Source organism: Pterocles gutturalis, unplaced genomic scaffold (genome assembly GCF_000699245.1).
Source record: "Pterocles gutturalis isolate BGI_N339 unplaced genomic scaffold, ASM69924v1 scaffold1733, whole genome shotgun sequence".
Lineage (NCBI taxonomy): Eukaryota > Metazoa > Chordata > Aves > Pterocliformes > Pteroclidae > Pterocles > Pterocles gutturalis.
Window position 1 is genome coordinate 26,870 of NW_010120180.1, and position 16,809 is coordinate 43,678.

At 36.0% G+C, this 16,809-nt stretch overlaps 1 protein-coding gene across 1 annotated transcript in view; it reads right to left on the minus strand.

The window, feature by feature from the left end:
• Positions 1-16,809, minus strand: part of LOC104464149 (E3 ubiquitin-protein ligase MYCBP2-like) — a gene marked incomplete at both ends in the record, with an annotated part of 81,040 nt that overhangs the window by 24,136 nt on the left and 40,095 nt on the right. The window contains 8 exon segments of the mRNA XM_010076784.1: positions 159-286; positions 394-519; positions 1,567-1,739; positions 4,242-4,395; positions 4,751-4,955; positions 6,920-7,037; positions 13,180-13,261; positions 13,686-13,805. Coding sequence (XP_010075086.1) covers positions 159-286; positions 394-519; positions 1,567-1,739; positions 4,242-4,395; positions 4,751-4,955; positions 6,920-7,037; positions 13,180-13,261; positions 13,686-13,805 — 1,106 coding nt within the window.

The window sequence follows — 16,809 nt, forward strand, 5'->3', positions numbered from 1 at the left end:
TAGTGGGAGGTGTCCCTGCCCATGGCAGGGGGGTTGGAACTAGATGATCTCTAAGGTCCCTTACAACCCAAACCATTCTATGATGCTATGATTAGGTGGCATTTCTTAAGTTCTGATTTTGAGACACAATATTGCTTAAAACAAAATCAAAACCTTACCTTTATTTTAGCAGTGTATTCACCCCTACCTCCAAAGAGCCCCAGCCCACCTAACAAAATATCTGTATCAGCACAGAAACGGATAGCTTCTACTGAGTGGGCTGAATAGCCCCAGCCTCCTCCATGACCTGTAGAAAAAAAAAAAAAAAAACAACAAAAATACAGTTACTCTATCTTAGTCTTTCATTCCACAAATCTGATCAGCTTATGGTATAAGATTTTACTGTGCACATACTTTCAAATCTGTTAACAATGCTATAGTCTTCTTTAGAATAAACTTTCATTACTGCTTGAGTCTCTTCTTCTGTATTTGCTACACCCATTTTTAAGTCCTGCATAGCAGCCAAAGTATCAAGACAACCTAAAAGAAAGCAAAGCCAAGAACAACTCAAAATTTCTTACTGTTGATTATAATCAAGGAAATGGAAATGAATATTAGTTAAAAAGATCAAAGCAACCCAACTGCTTTGTCCCTAAACCACCCATATGCTACTGAACATCATTATAGCTTTGATTAAGTCAGGGGTCACTGCAGTAGGATCTGAAGGATAGCTGCTAAAGATTTAATTTAACTTACTAATTTTACAGAATAACCAAGAAATGTGATTAAATGTACCTTACAACTTTTCCAATGGTAAATAAACTGCCAGCAATATATTCTGTTTTTTCCTTTTTACATTTCCCATATTACAGAAAAAGAGGTGTAGTAACTTAATTATGGGCAGACTTGAGAGCCTTCACAAAAGGCATTTTTTTTTCATATACATGGGTACCTAACATGCCCTATTCTGACTCAAATAGAAAAAAATACTGCTCAAGTTAAAATTTATCACCTCTAACACAGAATGAAGGGAGCAGGATAAGGAACTGATCACTCATCACAACCAGTGAGCAAGTGAGCTAAAATAACTTCCAAAGCACTGTTTAAAGCATTGGGTATGTTATATATGACCAGTTTATACATGAACACAGTGGGATTATTTTTCATTTTGTTAGGCTTTTTAGACTACAAAAGGAAATCATATTACTCTTAAAGAGTCCCATTATACAAAACTGCAAAGAGTAAATTTTAAGTTTAGATATTGCATTTACTTAAAAATAAAAATAGCTTCTTTAAGAGCACTTAAGATCATCTAGGAAGGTCTCTCACTTTATTCTTCTGACCTCTAGTAGCAGGTTCCATCAGAACTCTAAAATCCTCTAGCATCGTTAAGATAGCAGAAGATAACTATTTTGATTAAAATTAATGCATATCAGCCAGATCATAAGTGTTAAGACCAATGAAAGATTACGAAGTAAAATTTTAACCAAAAAAGTCAGAAAGCTGTTAGATTACAATTCTTTTATACATGAAGTAATGTTTCTTTATTTCATCTAAGCTTCTGACATATCAACTATAAATGTATACCTAGAATGTGCAAAGCTGCATGAGATCTGGTGGTTAGAGCTTTGGAACCTGTTGGTAGAGCAAGTTCTGGACTCAAAATGCTACACCGGGATTGCATGTCTGGAGCTGAGGGAAGTCTCGAATCGGCAACTACTGCATTGTAACTCCACAGCTCCCTAGCATTTGGTCGAAACCTAGAGCAAGACAAAAGAGAGTATAAAAAAACCTTTCACCTACTAAAAAAAATACAAAAATCTAACTGGTAATTAAATTCTATAAGCTATTTTATGTAAAATGTAGATCTGCTAGTACAAACTCTTAAAATTGAACATCATTGCACCAAATACAAATAAACTTTACTAGCTTAACACACTACCAAACGGAAAGACGCAAAAACATTCTTGTTGTACTTCAAGTCAAACACTCATATTATGGGTTTACAAATTACAGAAAATGTTAGACAGTTTTCAAAGCTAATAAATATTAAAATGGTATAATCTATTAAGAAGCATGAAGTTAACTAGTTAAGTAGTAGTACTAGATACAATGGCAGATGCACTCAAAAATTATAAAGATGCCAAGTGAAAGTAAAAGGGCTACTCACCTTCAACTAGGAGTAAAGAGATCTTGAGAAATCCAGCCTATTTTGTTTGGGCTTTTTAGAATTGGTAATATCACCTTATGAGTTTTAAGGGATTATAAAAAAGGGCAGAATAAACAACAGAATACACAAAGACTTCCTATACTACAGATTAATATGGAGAAAAAGAAAATGAAAAAAATGAAGTCTTTTATATCACTAAAAGGAAGAAACAGTTAGAAGACACAGGCTTATGGGAGTGTCTTGAATAAGCACAAAAGGCATTTTCACTTGGTATGCTGTTCTAAAAATCCAAATGGGGCTAAGATGGTCTAAGTTAACAGAGAAAAAAATATTTTTAACTAAAAATATTATAGGACACCACATGTGTTCAGGATTTCAACAAGTTAACAATATGCAAGTTTATACACACATATACACACATACAAAATTATTTAACCACTTGAATTTCAGTACTAACTGAAAAAGTCACAAAGCTGGGAAGAAAATCTTAAAAACTTATGTAAGAATGTTGTCTCTGTACAGAGAAAGTGCCCCCTTCAGTTAAATAGGCATGAAGAAAAAGTCCAGGAAAAATATTTAATATACCAAATATTTCACTCCTAACAGGCATATTCATTAACATGTCTCCTCTTTAGACTGTTTTAGTATTTTCTATTAAACAAGAATGGGATACAACACAGAAATAAAGCTGCACAGACTCCAAGATCCATTCTTCAGTTAAGTATTTAAGCTCTAGATTTAGTTCTACAGTACCCAAAATTCTGCAAGACAATAAAACACCTCAACCCATGTTTACCCATAATAATATCTTTAACATATGACTTTGAACTTCCTCAAGCTGCATAACAATTTTAGTGTCTTACATCAAGTTGAGGGTCATCATGTTTTCTCCCCTGACACTTGCTGGTTTCCCATGGCCATCAACAACTACATTTTTCATAAATTTAGTCTTTCAGTGTTTTTTTAATCATGCTGATAATATCATGACCAAGAACTTTAGGGATGTGGATGTTACTCTTCCTTATTTCAAATCGCAGCATAATTTAAGTAAGAACTGGTACCTAGCTAATGAGATTCAAACAATCCTGGGGATGTACATAATGCAGGACTACAGCCACCCAAGCAACTTCAGATGTCATGAAGGAATATGCCTAGCAAGCATGCATGCTTCAGTGATAAATAGCTATTAAGTTCTTGAATCTCAATTTTGGATGAGCACATCCAATGTAGGATGTAAGTAGCCTATGGATGCAATGATCACTTAAAGATATGATCCTACATGATACTGTCTTTTCTAGATGAATGTACACTAGGTGGTTCCCTGCTTTATTCTAACCATAAGTGATTATTCTTGTTTCGCCTAAGTCTTCCAATAGTTTAAACATCATCCATCACTTGCACTCAGATGACAGTTCAAATTTCTCTCACAAATCCTGGCTAACATAGCTTTTAAATCATTATAGAAGAATTGGATGTTATGATCCTGTTTTGGAACAAGGGCTTATGACCTATGCCTGCTCAAAGACTCCTCTAGAAGCAACCACCCCCAAAGACTGTGAAATAAATAGAACCATAATTTGAATATCCATGCCATCTAAATCAGTATCTTCATTTTGACCTCCCACAATGTCAGAACTGAAAAGAATACTAATAATCCAACCATTCCCCTATTCAAGTCTTAACCACTAATGGCAGACAGAAGGATGAAGATTTAAGACACAAGGTTGTGGAAGCTGTGTATTGCAGGAAAATTATTCAGTGAAGTGTTAAGTAGATGGAGGAAAGAAAGGGAAGAATAAAGAGAGTAAATAAGCAGAATAGATTGGGGTCTCCCAAACGTCATGAGACTGGAATGAGAATGATGGGGGGGGGAGGGGCAGGGAAAAAAGGTCAAAAAAATTTGGGCAAGAAAATATGCTTGTTTTGGACTTACTTGAACAAATCATACAAAAAATGTGAAAAAAGATACATGGAAGATTAAAAATTGTTTTTCATTTACTAGGGAAATCAGCATAATCAAATCTCCTGCCTCCCAAATGATTTTAAAAAGGATTTCTGTACTATGACTTAAATAGCTATAATCCACACTTGCCTCCAAATAACATCATAGACAGGATCCAGACACACACCAGAACCTTGAAGGTCTTCCTGCTCAGAATCATTGAATGTTTTGCAACTGCCATCTACTTTGTTTATCAGAAGACATTTAAAAGGAGGAGGTTCTGATATTGAAGCTGGTACCAAACCTGGACGAAGGAGTAAAAAGAGCAGAAAAATCATGAAGACTCCACTCATTATGTGGCATTTTCTACGCATGAAGCATTAATGTACTCGGGCAGAACAGATATACTGCTACAGCAAAAAATAAACTGTAGTAAGATTTAAGTGTAAGAAGAGTTTAGACTTCTGCATTCTTATTTTTAATAAAATTATTTCTAAAGCAGCTAGGATCACCATGTGCAGTATACCTAGAAAGCCAAAATATTTTAATTCCCTCCATTCACATTTTTGACTTCTTGCTCCTCTATTGTTCACATGACTGAAGCTATTTTTTCTCCAATACTTCTATAGGAATTTTAAATATTATAGAAGAGTTTTTACCTATTATATGCCTGCTTGCAAATATCTCTGATGTAGCAAGCACATGAGAATTAATGAGAGCTTCATCAATCCGGAGGAAAGTCTGGTCTCCACTGGCTCCAATCCATGTTGCTTTGCGTCCATATTTAGATCCTATATTAGGCATAGGTGCTGGTTTTGCATTCCAGTAAGGCATATCCAGAATTGGTCTACCAAGCTGACCCTTCTACAGAGAGAATGTAAGAATTAGTAAGTAACAGTAAGTTTTCAAACATGAGCAAGTTACTTCAACAGCTTCAATATACAAAATTAGTAATCTGGAAGACACAGCTTACCACAAAACTGCCTTCAAAAAGCAACAGCTGCTCTAAGTGAGGTGTTATACATTTAAATACAAGGATCAAGTTCCTGACAGATATTGTCCTCCCTATTCAGTTAGGGTTTTGAGTGAACTTTTTTTTTTTAAATGCAACTCAAACTCTCCATGATGGATAACCCTCCTTTTCATCTTCAGAATCAGATATAAATGCATTCTCCTTCAATACTAATCTGAACAACTTCAGTGTTAAACAAGGAATGAATTAATAGAAGGAAAAAAAATCTACATTGTCTATATTCAGATTCAGACAGTCTAAATTCCACTCAATTCTGAACTTATATGTACTTAACTCTTACAGAGCATAAAGTACTAGAAATCAATTAGCACCTCACACTTGAGCTAAAAAGAGCATAAAGCGCCAAAGCAAGCACATCTGCATATGCTCATTAACATCCTGACCTGGAGATCTAGGGCCTTATGTCTTATGTACAACTAGTTACTGAGAGATGGACCAAGAGTTCTTATAATGTACCAAAGCATGTAGTAAGAACTGCTGCAATAAACCTGTTCAGACTCCCATTTACCTCACTAAGGCAAAGGAAATTCATCGCAGGCTAATGAAGTCAAGGTAACTTCTAATTTACAATTGTAAGGGAGAAGAAACATGCACATACAGCAAATATCCTCTATCCAGCATGTTACTCATCCCTGTTTCTACATAACACTGTGTGTAAGTAAACTTAGTGAAGACATTTTCATGAAACATGCTTGCTTTTGAGCTTGTCTTGACTTTATGAGGCTCTCAATGAATTTTCAAGCACTACAATATTAAAACCAGAACAGAAGGTCTAAATATAGTTAATTTTTTTTCTTTTAGAAAAAAAAATAACTTTGTCAACAGACAGGCTTTTAAATCCTATTTCTGAGAGTGAATTTGTTTTTTTCAGGGACTAAGTTTCACTGCAAGTCAACAAAGCTTAAACTTTTATGTGTCCAAGTCACTTTTGACAAAAATGTGGACACCAAAGCTCTTAACGTCTGAAAACCAACACAAAACTACTTAATGTAATAGCCATCTTGTGGCATACTTTCAATTCAAAACATGATTTTCCAATTCTAAAATTTCAGTCACCACTCTTTTTGTAAAAAGACAGATTGCAAAAGGCACATTTTATCTTCTGTTATGTTTGGCAATATACAGTTTTTAAAGCATATAAAAACAGGCCAATACCTATAGTCTAGCTTTTGCTGAAAGGACCTTGGTGGGAAAGCATGAACAAGAGATGACTCTGGAGAGACTGCAGTCTTGGCAAAGACAAGGAGGCTCAAAGGCCTGAAGTCAGGATGAAGGGGAACTAAACTATTTTGAAGTGCTTATTCAGTGACATTAAGAATGGATTTCAGGTGGACACAGGAGAATATACGCCATGTGCATACGAAAGAAGAGTTCCAGAGTTATGCTGTGTTATACTGAGCAATAATCTCCCCTCAAGTGTAAGCATAACTCCTGCAACTCACTGCCGTTTCTATGAAAGAAAACAGGACACTTATTTTTTCAAAGGAATACAGACAGACAAGTAATAGAATATGCAATAGATACTTATTTGCAACGGAGCTTGCAACAATAAGAGTATGAGAAAACTGGTGCACCTTATAAAATAACCCAGTTTTAAATCACCATCTTCATTAAAATATAAAAACCACCAAGAATTTCTGGCATCATACTTTTCCAACCACAACAATATTAGAGGCCATATTCTTAAACATAACAGACATAAAAGACATGCAGAAGTCATAACTAGTTCTATAAGAGGAAGCATAAGCAAACAGTTTTGAAATGTCTTTGAACAATACATCTATTGTTTCCTTACTGAGAAACTTCCAAATGTGAAAACCTGGCCATCCATTAGGAGAATAGCTGTATGGTTGCTCCCAGCAGTAACTTGTGTACTAGGACCTGGCAATGCTTGCACCAAAGTGGGACATCCCCTATATCAAAATAAATTAATTTTGTATCAATACATGCTTATGCAACATTTAACACACACTTGAGCATTATAAGGATTTCAATCACTGTGAAATATATTCACTATATTTACATAATATAATGAACCAGAGTCAAGCAACACCTTACATACTAAATGAAAAGAGGTTTGAAAGACCGTACCAGATACTTAAGTTTATGCTGTCTTGTTACAGGGAACCAGATCAAGTACCCTCTCTTCAGTTACTCAGAAATTAGCATAGAATAAAAATGGTTAATTTAATATATAATTATAGGATTACATTAATGTTACTGTAGTTACACTAATACATATGCGTATGTATATATGTATGTATATAAAACATATTGCAATGAACCGTAGCAGTAAAAAAAATATACCTCTATTGAGGGTGCTTGTTAAGCACTTAAGAAAATTGTTGGCATTATGAAGCAATCAAAGCCTTATGTGGTTGACACCCTAGTACAATTATCAGAAGCAACATTAATATGGCCCTCCAGACATCACTGTCTAGGGAATAGTAAAAGAAAGAGAAGGTCTACCCACCTCCATCAGCTTTCTAATGGAAAATAAAGCATTAAAAAACTGCTCTCCATCAAATTCATAGACTCAAGAAAGAACAAACCTCTCCAAACTGTTTTACAGAAAGATCTGAAAGAGCCTAATCCATGTGCTTCCCAAATACAGACAGGTATAAGAAAATAAACTTCCCATCCAGTAAAAATGAAGGAAAAAAAAACCCAACAGTATGTTTAAGAAGCAAAGAAAGAAAACTTTAAGTGATGACTTAGAATAGAAAGAGCAGGAAAAAGAAAGAAGCATGAAATACTAAAACTAAAATTTTTATCTCAATCCCAACAAAGTGAACAGGAGCCTAAAAGAACTGTACCAGACTTCAAATTCCAGAATGAATGTGTACCTAGACTTCAAATTTACCGTGGACTTTGAAAGACTGTGAATTTGAAGACCAAGTTATTCTCAACTAACTCTGTGTTTGGGAACTCCAAACCCAGAGAACAGCAGCACTATTTAAACCTACTTATAAACACACACTTTCAAAAGGTGGTTAATCTAAAATAAGAGCACGTTGTCTTATGCTGGAATAAAAAAATGTGTCAGCCCATGGTTACCTAGCGATTGTTTAGCAGCTGATGTCCAAAAAGATGGGTTATCTGCATGTTCTGGTTTTCGCTGAATTGCAAGTAAAACATAAATCAAGAAAGTGGGAGGAAAGAGAGGCATCGCTTTCAGTAGGAGATGAGAACATATGGAAAAGTATAACAGAGGAATGCAGCATGAAGACGGGTGATGAGAACACAGGTATACAAGAGAGGGAACAGAGGTATATAGAAAGAAATTATTCCTTTGTGGTAAAGGTAGCTTCCAGTGGGTGATTCTAGTGGAGATGGAGATACTGATGGGTAGTATAAAATTTGTTAGAGGATGCACAACATGACATCAATAAATTTAGAAGACTTTGTTGGTCTACAGGCACATGGGTCTGGACACCAGTAAGATTATACAGACACACAAAGCAAAGTCTAGCAGCACCAATGATGAAACATTTTAAGAACAGAAGAAACTTTACATTCGCCTCCTATTAACTTTAAGGAAGCTCAAAAACCAGAAACAAAACATAATTAAGAACTAATCCAAAAACATTTCTGTTAAAGGGAACCTTTTAATTAAGGTTCTTTCCCTCTCCCTCAAAATTATGATAGCTGCAGGCATGAAATTATTAATCTTATGTTTTTCTAAAAAAAAGTGAATGTTTCATCTATTTGATGTATAAAAGCTAAGCTATTATCACCAAAATGATTTATCTTTCTCTTTCGCCAATTGAATCTATCAGAAACATTATCTGAACACTGTGTATGATGTTCCCTTGTCAGCAGCAGAGTAAAACCAGAGAAGCAACTAATGTGGAAAGACGTAATACGTTATCCTCTTAACTATTACTTTTATTAAGATCAGCCAGCTTTGAAATGGCCAACTACAATGTATCAACTAAAGAAATTAACAGGAAAAACTTTAAGATATTTAACTATGTCAAAAACAAAAAAAGTAAAATTACAGAAAAATAGTTTCTACTTCATAAAATGAGGAACGTTTTGGAAAAAATAAAATAAGCCGGTTTGACTGATGTACATGGAGTTTAAAACCTGTGATACTAATGAGTATTTCCCTATCCCTCTTAAATTCAACACGAAAAAATTCAGCATAGACACTTAAGAGTCTGAGAGATTCTTTGGACAAAGTTTTGACAAACAGGGTTTCTCCATTTGAATGGGAGAAAGCAAGAAGTATTCTTCTGGGACAGAGCTGAAGGACAAGTTGGTGTCAAACTCACAGATTATTTGGCTTCTGGATATGACACAGGTACATGACATAGGTCAATCACAAAAGACCAACCTCAACTATACGGACAGTAACCTGAGATCCCTTGGGAAAATGTAAGACTGCTGAATGAAAAGCAGCAGATATACACGAATCAGCTAACTCAGGATCCTGCAGAAGGTCCAAATGTATTTTGCCATTCCACATGGAACCCCTCTTGCATTCTGAAGTGTAAGCACTTCTGGAAGCAGATGTGGTTTTTGAAAAGTTGCCCTACATCACTGTCCATGGTACTTATCTAGGCAACAGTTGGCTGTCAGGTCCAGGAAGAAGTCACTTGGGGCAGCTGACCGTGGTGCTGTAAAGTCAGGCTCATGGGCTGTTACTGTGTATAGAGTAAGAGGAAACCAGTAGTCACCTCTGTCAATTGCTGGCAGACTAGGACAGCGTGGAGTCAAAAAGAAATGGAGAGCTGTAGATTTTAGAGATAACTGGAAGTTTGATGAAAAATTGTAAATAAGGCCTCCACGCCACAGCTGACTTAAAACAATTAAACATCTAGAAACACAGAGATGACGGAACACTTTTTTTTATTTTCTAGAGGTATTAATATGATATAGTCTCTATGCTTTGTCTTCATACTTGACTGTCCATGGAAGGTCTGCTCAGTTTTCTTCCAAGTTGCTGTTGAACCTTTGGAAGCAAAATCACATCAGGATTGCCTTACTTCAATTGTTCCATTTCTGCAGTTTGACTGCCAGATCATGTGCTGGCTAACACAGTGCTGAAGTCAACAGTTTGTACAAGAAATGCAGGGAAATTTTGCAAAATAACAGAAAGATCCTGAAGTTTTAAGTCCCAGCTTCTTGAGAAAAGCATCAGCAACAACAAGGCCTTTGCTGACCTTAATACCACACATCCTATTTTTCACCAAGACTAGAAACTGCAAAGCATTTCTTGTTTCCACTGAGTTCCTATTCATCAGCATCTAATTTGAGGAGAACGTAAGCAGAGACTGACAAATCCTTCATGCAGTGAGTAACTCTTCAACATCTGCCACTGTAGGTTTTACAACAGAAAGCCTACGCAGACTAGTTTAATGGCTCCAGCATACTGATATAGAAAAAATGTCTTCCCAGGAACCAGATCACTTGCATTTTTAAGGGGACCATCTGTGAATGGCTGAAGTCTTTGTTGGAAAAAAAAAGCTCCACCACCTTGTGCATACTGCTTGTTTCTCCACACCATTTCAGTTCTATTAATGGTTTATTGATAATCACACTGTCCTGTTTATCTGCTGTTTTGTGCATAAAAAATAGTCTGAAGTCCTTTGAGGGTATGTAATATGCCTCATTCCTACCAAAGTAAGATGAAGAATTTGTGGTGTTCAGCATACTCTAACAGAGGAGTCCAGAATCCCTTTAATTAAGGAGAAAGACCTGTCTGGACAGGTGTGCAGAATTCAAAACAGTTCAGCACTTTCAAGACTTCTAAAAATATAGTCTCACTACTAAATCTTTACACTGCAAGTCTCTGAAACAATAAGTCACCAGTTGCTGCCCAAGAACTTCCATCATTGCTTCATCTGGCAATGAAGATGGCTCCTTCAGATGAAAATGAGAGTTCCTGAATTTTCCCTGACAGCTCTTTTTTTCAGAGGCCCCCATATTTAGATATACTAGCTAGACTACTGTCTAAATATTACTTCCTTTGGTTTTTTCTCCCCTCTCTCTCTCTCTCCCAGAAACACAGCACAGCATCAGTTCCTGGATTCAGAAGACGATGGTCTTCCTGAGGTCAATACAGGCAATGTGACACACTGCATGACTGACATACCACTGACCTGGCTGGAGCTGGCCATCTGAGCACCACTGCATCCCAACTGAGGTGGAACTCTGCATAAGGATTCCCTGTTTCCTTCTCTGAATCCCTTACTGTGAGGACAGAGGAGAGACCTCTACTTAAAGCTGGAAAAAGAAGTACATCAATGAGGAAATTACCATTTGAATGATGGTGCATAACAGCAATATAGTACTATAGCCAGTTCTCATGCACAGGACATACTCCAAATTTCTTCAAGGGTTTTTTCAGACACTCTCTAGGGTCTGTTGTAGAATGATAGAAAAGTCAGTGCCAAGTCGTTTGTACCTCCTCAGCTTCTAGGCCTGGTCAAGCACTATCCTTTGGCACAGGATACTTGGTGTTCTCTTCCAGGATCTCACTTGGAACTACATTTCGTCTCCATTGAGTTTCTGTCTATACAAGCAACAGATGTGGGGTTTACTGCCTGAAATTCTGACAGATACAGCAGATATCTCCGATGTCTTCAAAAATGACAAGTGATTTCATCGCAGTCGGAAATAGGAGACAGTAAGTTACCAGTACAAAAGCCACTGATGATTGCACCTCTTCAGTCTTTAAGACAGAAACTGGCCTTATTCTAGTAGTGACTTGAATTGCCAGCTAAAGCAGTTGTAGCTTGGCACAAGTATCCAAGAATTTCCAGGAATGAAAACCAGGCTACTTATCTGTGATACAACTCTACCATAGGCAGAAACACAGACTGCATTCATCAGCCCAATGCAAACTGAGTAGGGGTAACAGTTCAGAGACTACCATTAGGCACAGCAGTCAACACAAAGTAACACTTCCAGTAAACTTACTTTCTTCCTTCCCTCTCCCCCTTTTGTTTAGTGAATCCAATGAAAGTTTTAAGATGATGAAGATTTCTTCATAAACTTGACAAAAGAAATTATCTGGAAGTCTCCAAAGAGACTAGGAAGACAGATGTTCAGTAATTTTCATCTCACTGCTACAAGAGAAATGACAGAACTGAAGACAGGTCACGGATGCTCCACTTTGTATGGCTTTTACATAAGGACACTGGGCAGTACTGGACATACATAAAGCATCAATGATTCCTACTATTCAAAATCCCATCTTATGTGTTATACGGTATACGTTGGTGCCCAAAGAACAACATTATTACATTTCCCTTTATGGTAGGACACTCATTTTTCACTTTAGTGGGTAGATAAGATAACCAAGGATGAGACAATAAGGGTGAGACTGAGCTTCACGTTAAAGACACCTATATTACCTGTGCTCTCACTGTAGTCAATGGAGATCAAGCCCACAAAGTTTACAGAGCTACTGAGCATATCTGAAGTAGATAAGTAGTGGGTGGTTAGTCAAATAGCTCTCCACACTCTGTTGACTTCTCTGTTTCCATTGACCGCAAAGAAAGCACACATCACTTTCATGCTGACATTCAAAATAAGTGTCTACAAAATGCAACTGAGACCCAAGCTTAGAAACTTAATTTCGGAGATTAATAATAAACAAAAATGAGATTTTATCAGAAATGAACTACTGTCAATGGTGTAACAGAAACAGGTTAATCTAAGTTCAAAACATCACAGTATTTGAACTATTGCACATGCAGTATTTTACAGAAATAATGAAATCTTAATGAGATTTCAATGTCATTCTCACACATGTACAGAGAATTAAAGAGACACGCATTCCAAACTCAGTTGTCAAAGCTATGCTAATAATTATGAACAGAAGCCTTCATGTAGTAAACAAATTACTTATACAGTACAACAGTACTGTTAGTATATCTATATCCAGGGGGTTGTGGGGAATAAGTGCAAAACAAGAGCTTATCACCTTTATTTGGACAATATTTGAGTTTTCACATTTGCCTAGCTATAGAGAAACAGAATTTTAGTCACTTGTTATGCAGCAGTAAAGCAATACACAATCACATCCTTCAATTACCAGCTCACCTGGAGTTAACATCACCATGTCCAAGTTGCCCATGCTGCCCATACCCAAATGTGTAAACATCACCATTCTCCATCAAAACCACTGAAAAACAAACAAAAAAGAAGAGTATTTTTCTGACATATGCACACATTAACATGGCAGCGTACCAGTGCTGATTAGCCTTTCTGAGCAGCACAGTTAACAATCCCTACTATACCTGACTCCACAACCCATCACAGATAGCACGTCTATGCAGGGCTAGAGCCATGCCATGCATATGTTTTCAAATGACTCAAAAATTGCTTAAAAGCTCTGATGTAACTCAATATATGATACTTATAGTCCTTTTCACTGTTGAAGGACAGTGTAGTAGGCTACAAAATACTTCCAACTTTTTCATCTTTAACAATCCCATGTACATCCTTATTTAAAATTAAACACAAAGCCATGAAAACACATATGACAACATTAAAAAAAAACCCTACAAAAATTCTGTTATAATGAACCCTGATTTATTTGTTTTTACCTGAATGGTGAAATCCACAACTGACTTGTACAGCTCGCAGTTCACAGTCAAAGCGGACAGCCCCCGGTGGATAGGTTGTGATTTTGCTGGCATCCTTCTCACCTCTTTCTCCACTTCCGTCTATAAACAAAACTTAAAATTATATCTCATGTCTTCTGAAAGATTTATATTAGAAGAACGAATAGAACAAGAAGAGTAAATAACTCCCCACCCCACCACTTGTAAGGTAGAAGAAAGAACTCACAGAATAGTAAAAGAGAGACAGCTCAAAATGTGGCATCAAAGCAGATGCGAAAGATGACAGAAACTCTACTTCTAAACAACCTGCACACCGGAAAATATCACATCCTCTAAAGCAGAAACTTCCAAAGAACAGACAAAAATGACCAGCAAAACATGAAATTCAAGCAACTTCAGAAGTTTTCTTAAATAATCATCACTCTCATTCTTTAATAAAATAGTATCATGAAGTAGACAGAAAGTATTGTAGCTAAACTCAATAGGCATAGCCTGGCCTGTTTTTTTCAATTGCTGTTTGTTAAGGATTTTACTTGACTCCAACTTGGCCATAGTCTTTGTTTTACATAACTAACAATTACTTATGTAGCTCATTTCTAACAATGTCAATATATTCACTACTAGCATGTCTGTTTTCTGTCCATTTAAGGTGATTTTTGAGACATTGTATCTGTAATTTCTTTTAATAAGTCTAAAGTGCATTATTGGTTCCTGAAGTCAAACTACCCTTGCATCAGATAAAAGCACTGAAGTGACAAAATAAGTGTATTGTTTATAAACTTGTTGAAAGCCCCTATCTTCTTGAGAAATCAGAGTGTTAACATCATCTAACAATTACACTATAATTGAACTATATGGTCACAGGGTCACAAAGGAAGGTAGTTTCATAGTAGGAAACCAACAAGACAGAAACAGCCAAGATGCTCATCACCATTAAGATACCTACACCTGTGTAGAAAGCAGGCAATGGAAGCTCTAAGGAAAGTGCATTTTCACAACAAAAATTCCATATATGACTTTAGTCACACTGTCTCTAGCATAGAGGAATGAGAGAAAGTACACAAAGTGAAAAATAACTGCACAAAGGAGATTCCACATTATTTCTGTGACAATTCTGAACAATTACTGCTTTATTAACAAAATTGATACAGGGAAACAATTGCTGCTCAAAGCATTCAAGGTGCTTTTAATTTAGTGCATTTATAATTTCTATTTTTTTCCTGAATAATCATTAGTGGAAATTTGAACTCTGACATTTCATTACTCACTGTGTGCTGCATAGCACTTACAGCCTTAAAAATCTTTTAAAATATAATTGTTTTTATACATAATGCTCAGACTTTCTTTCATTTTTATTTTATAGAAATTGCTGATACAGAAAAGTCATTCCACCACTTTTATTACAAAACAGTTTTTAAAAAAATCTTACTGTTCTGGAAATAAAACTATTTTCTAGTGGTGACAAAGTACAGAAATCGTATGAATCTCCATGTAGTTTACATCTGTAAAGGAACAGTGCATATAGGGATTAAGTAATCCTTTTGAAGAATCAGGTTGAATAGCACAGTATCCCTTTGAAAATGTGGGTGTCCTTCATCAAAAAGAATTACACTTGCACTACCTGTTGGATATGTGTGAAATGGAGACATGGTAAAGGAATTGCCTGGCTCTTAGAACTGCCATGGGATTTTTGAGGTTTTCCCAACAGCGTCAGTTGTGTACTACCAGACTGCATGCACATCAGAAGAAAAGTTTCTGAAGGTCTGTCTACAGCTTCTTTTGTATGAACAACAAAAGCAAATACAAAGAGACAGAATTGTCAACAACAGAAAAACCTGTCAAAACAGAAAAAATATAGAATTTTTCCTCCTAATCATGTAATTCTAACTTAACATGCTTCTAGTATTTTAATTAATAATTTGGCTATTTCTCAAATACAGTACCTTTGAACTTTTCATGCCTACTTTTGCATTAAACTCTACATGCCAAAGTAATCAAGAGATGGGGCTAACATTGCCACCAGAATTACTTATTCATCAAGCAGCCTGTTTACTGCTTCCCTCTTTCACATAAGCTTTTCATACAGGAGCAGAAAAAAGCTAATTGTTCTAGAAGTCTACCTGTGACCCCTGTCTCCTCTCCTACCTCAGTCATTGATGACTGTAATGAAAAATGTAAGCTCTCCCACTGTCCAAATGCACTTGAACAGTCACCAGCCAGGAATGTGCATGTCCAGTAAGTATGTGTCATGGCTGCATGCACTTCTAATGACAAAACAAACTAGACACACAATAACCATGTCACCTATGCACAGTCATATTAACAAAATTTAGCAAAAGTTGTATTCTGGTCATGTAACAGTGGCTTATCGAGTGATCTCCAGACACCTGAAAAAAGTACATGTGCGTTTCCTGCCCCATCGTAAGAAAAACACAATGCTCCTAAGTGCTTCAACAACTACTAATAACTAGTTGAGGACTACTGTCTTCTCAAATTATAAATATGTGATCACATAAACATGTGATATGAAATATCCTTTAAATAAAAGATTATTCCAGATACATTTATCATTTTTTTTAATAATGCAAAAGAAAGTAGAACACCCTATTACCCTTAAGGAAAATATTAAATACTGTTGTGCAAGATGTAGAGACAAGTACACTTAAACAAAACAAATTCTGCAATTCCTTATCCAAGAAATAAATGTATTTTAAAGGAAAAAGTTTTACAGAGTTGTCACTTTCAAATTCCAATGCTAACTTCCCAAAGCCTTTAAAAATGCAGGAACAGAAACAACTGACTTCCATACTTATCCTACTTCGCTTAACTGTGAAATCTGCAAACTGAAAATGGAACTCCTCTCAGCCTTCTTTGCGTGGTTAGTAACTGTCTCATGAGTTTTGAATCAGCCGGACCTTCAGAACTTGATAAGCACTCTAAAATAATTGATGTGTGGTAGGCATAAAGTCCTTGTAACTAAAAAAAGTAAGATTCATCTGTTCTTGTTTAGGGAAAAAAAGTATTTTGACTAAAATATACGAAACTAAATAGCATATCGTTACTTACTTTCAGAGCAACACTATATTGTTTATCTGTGTACATGGCC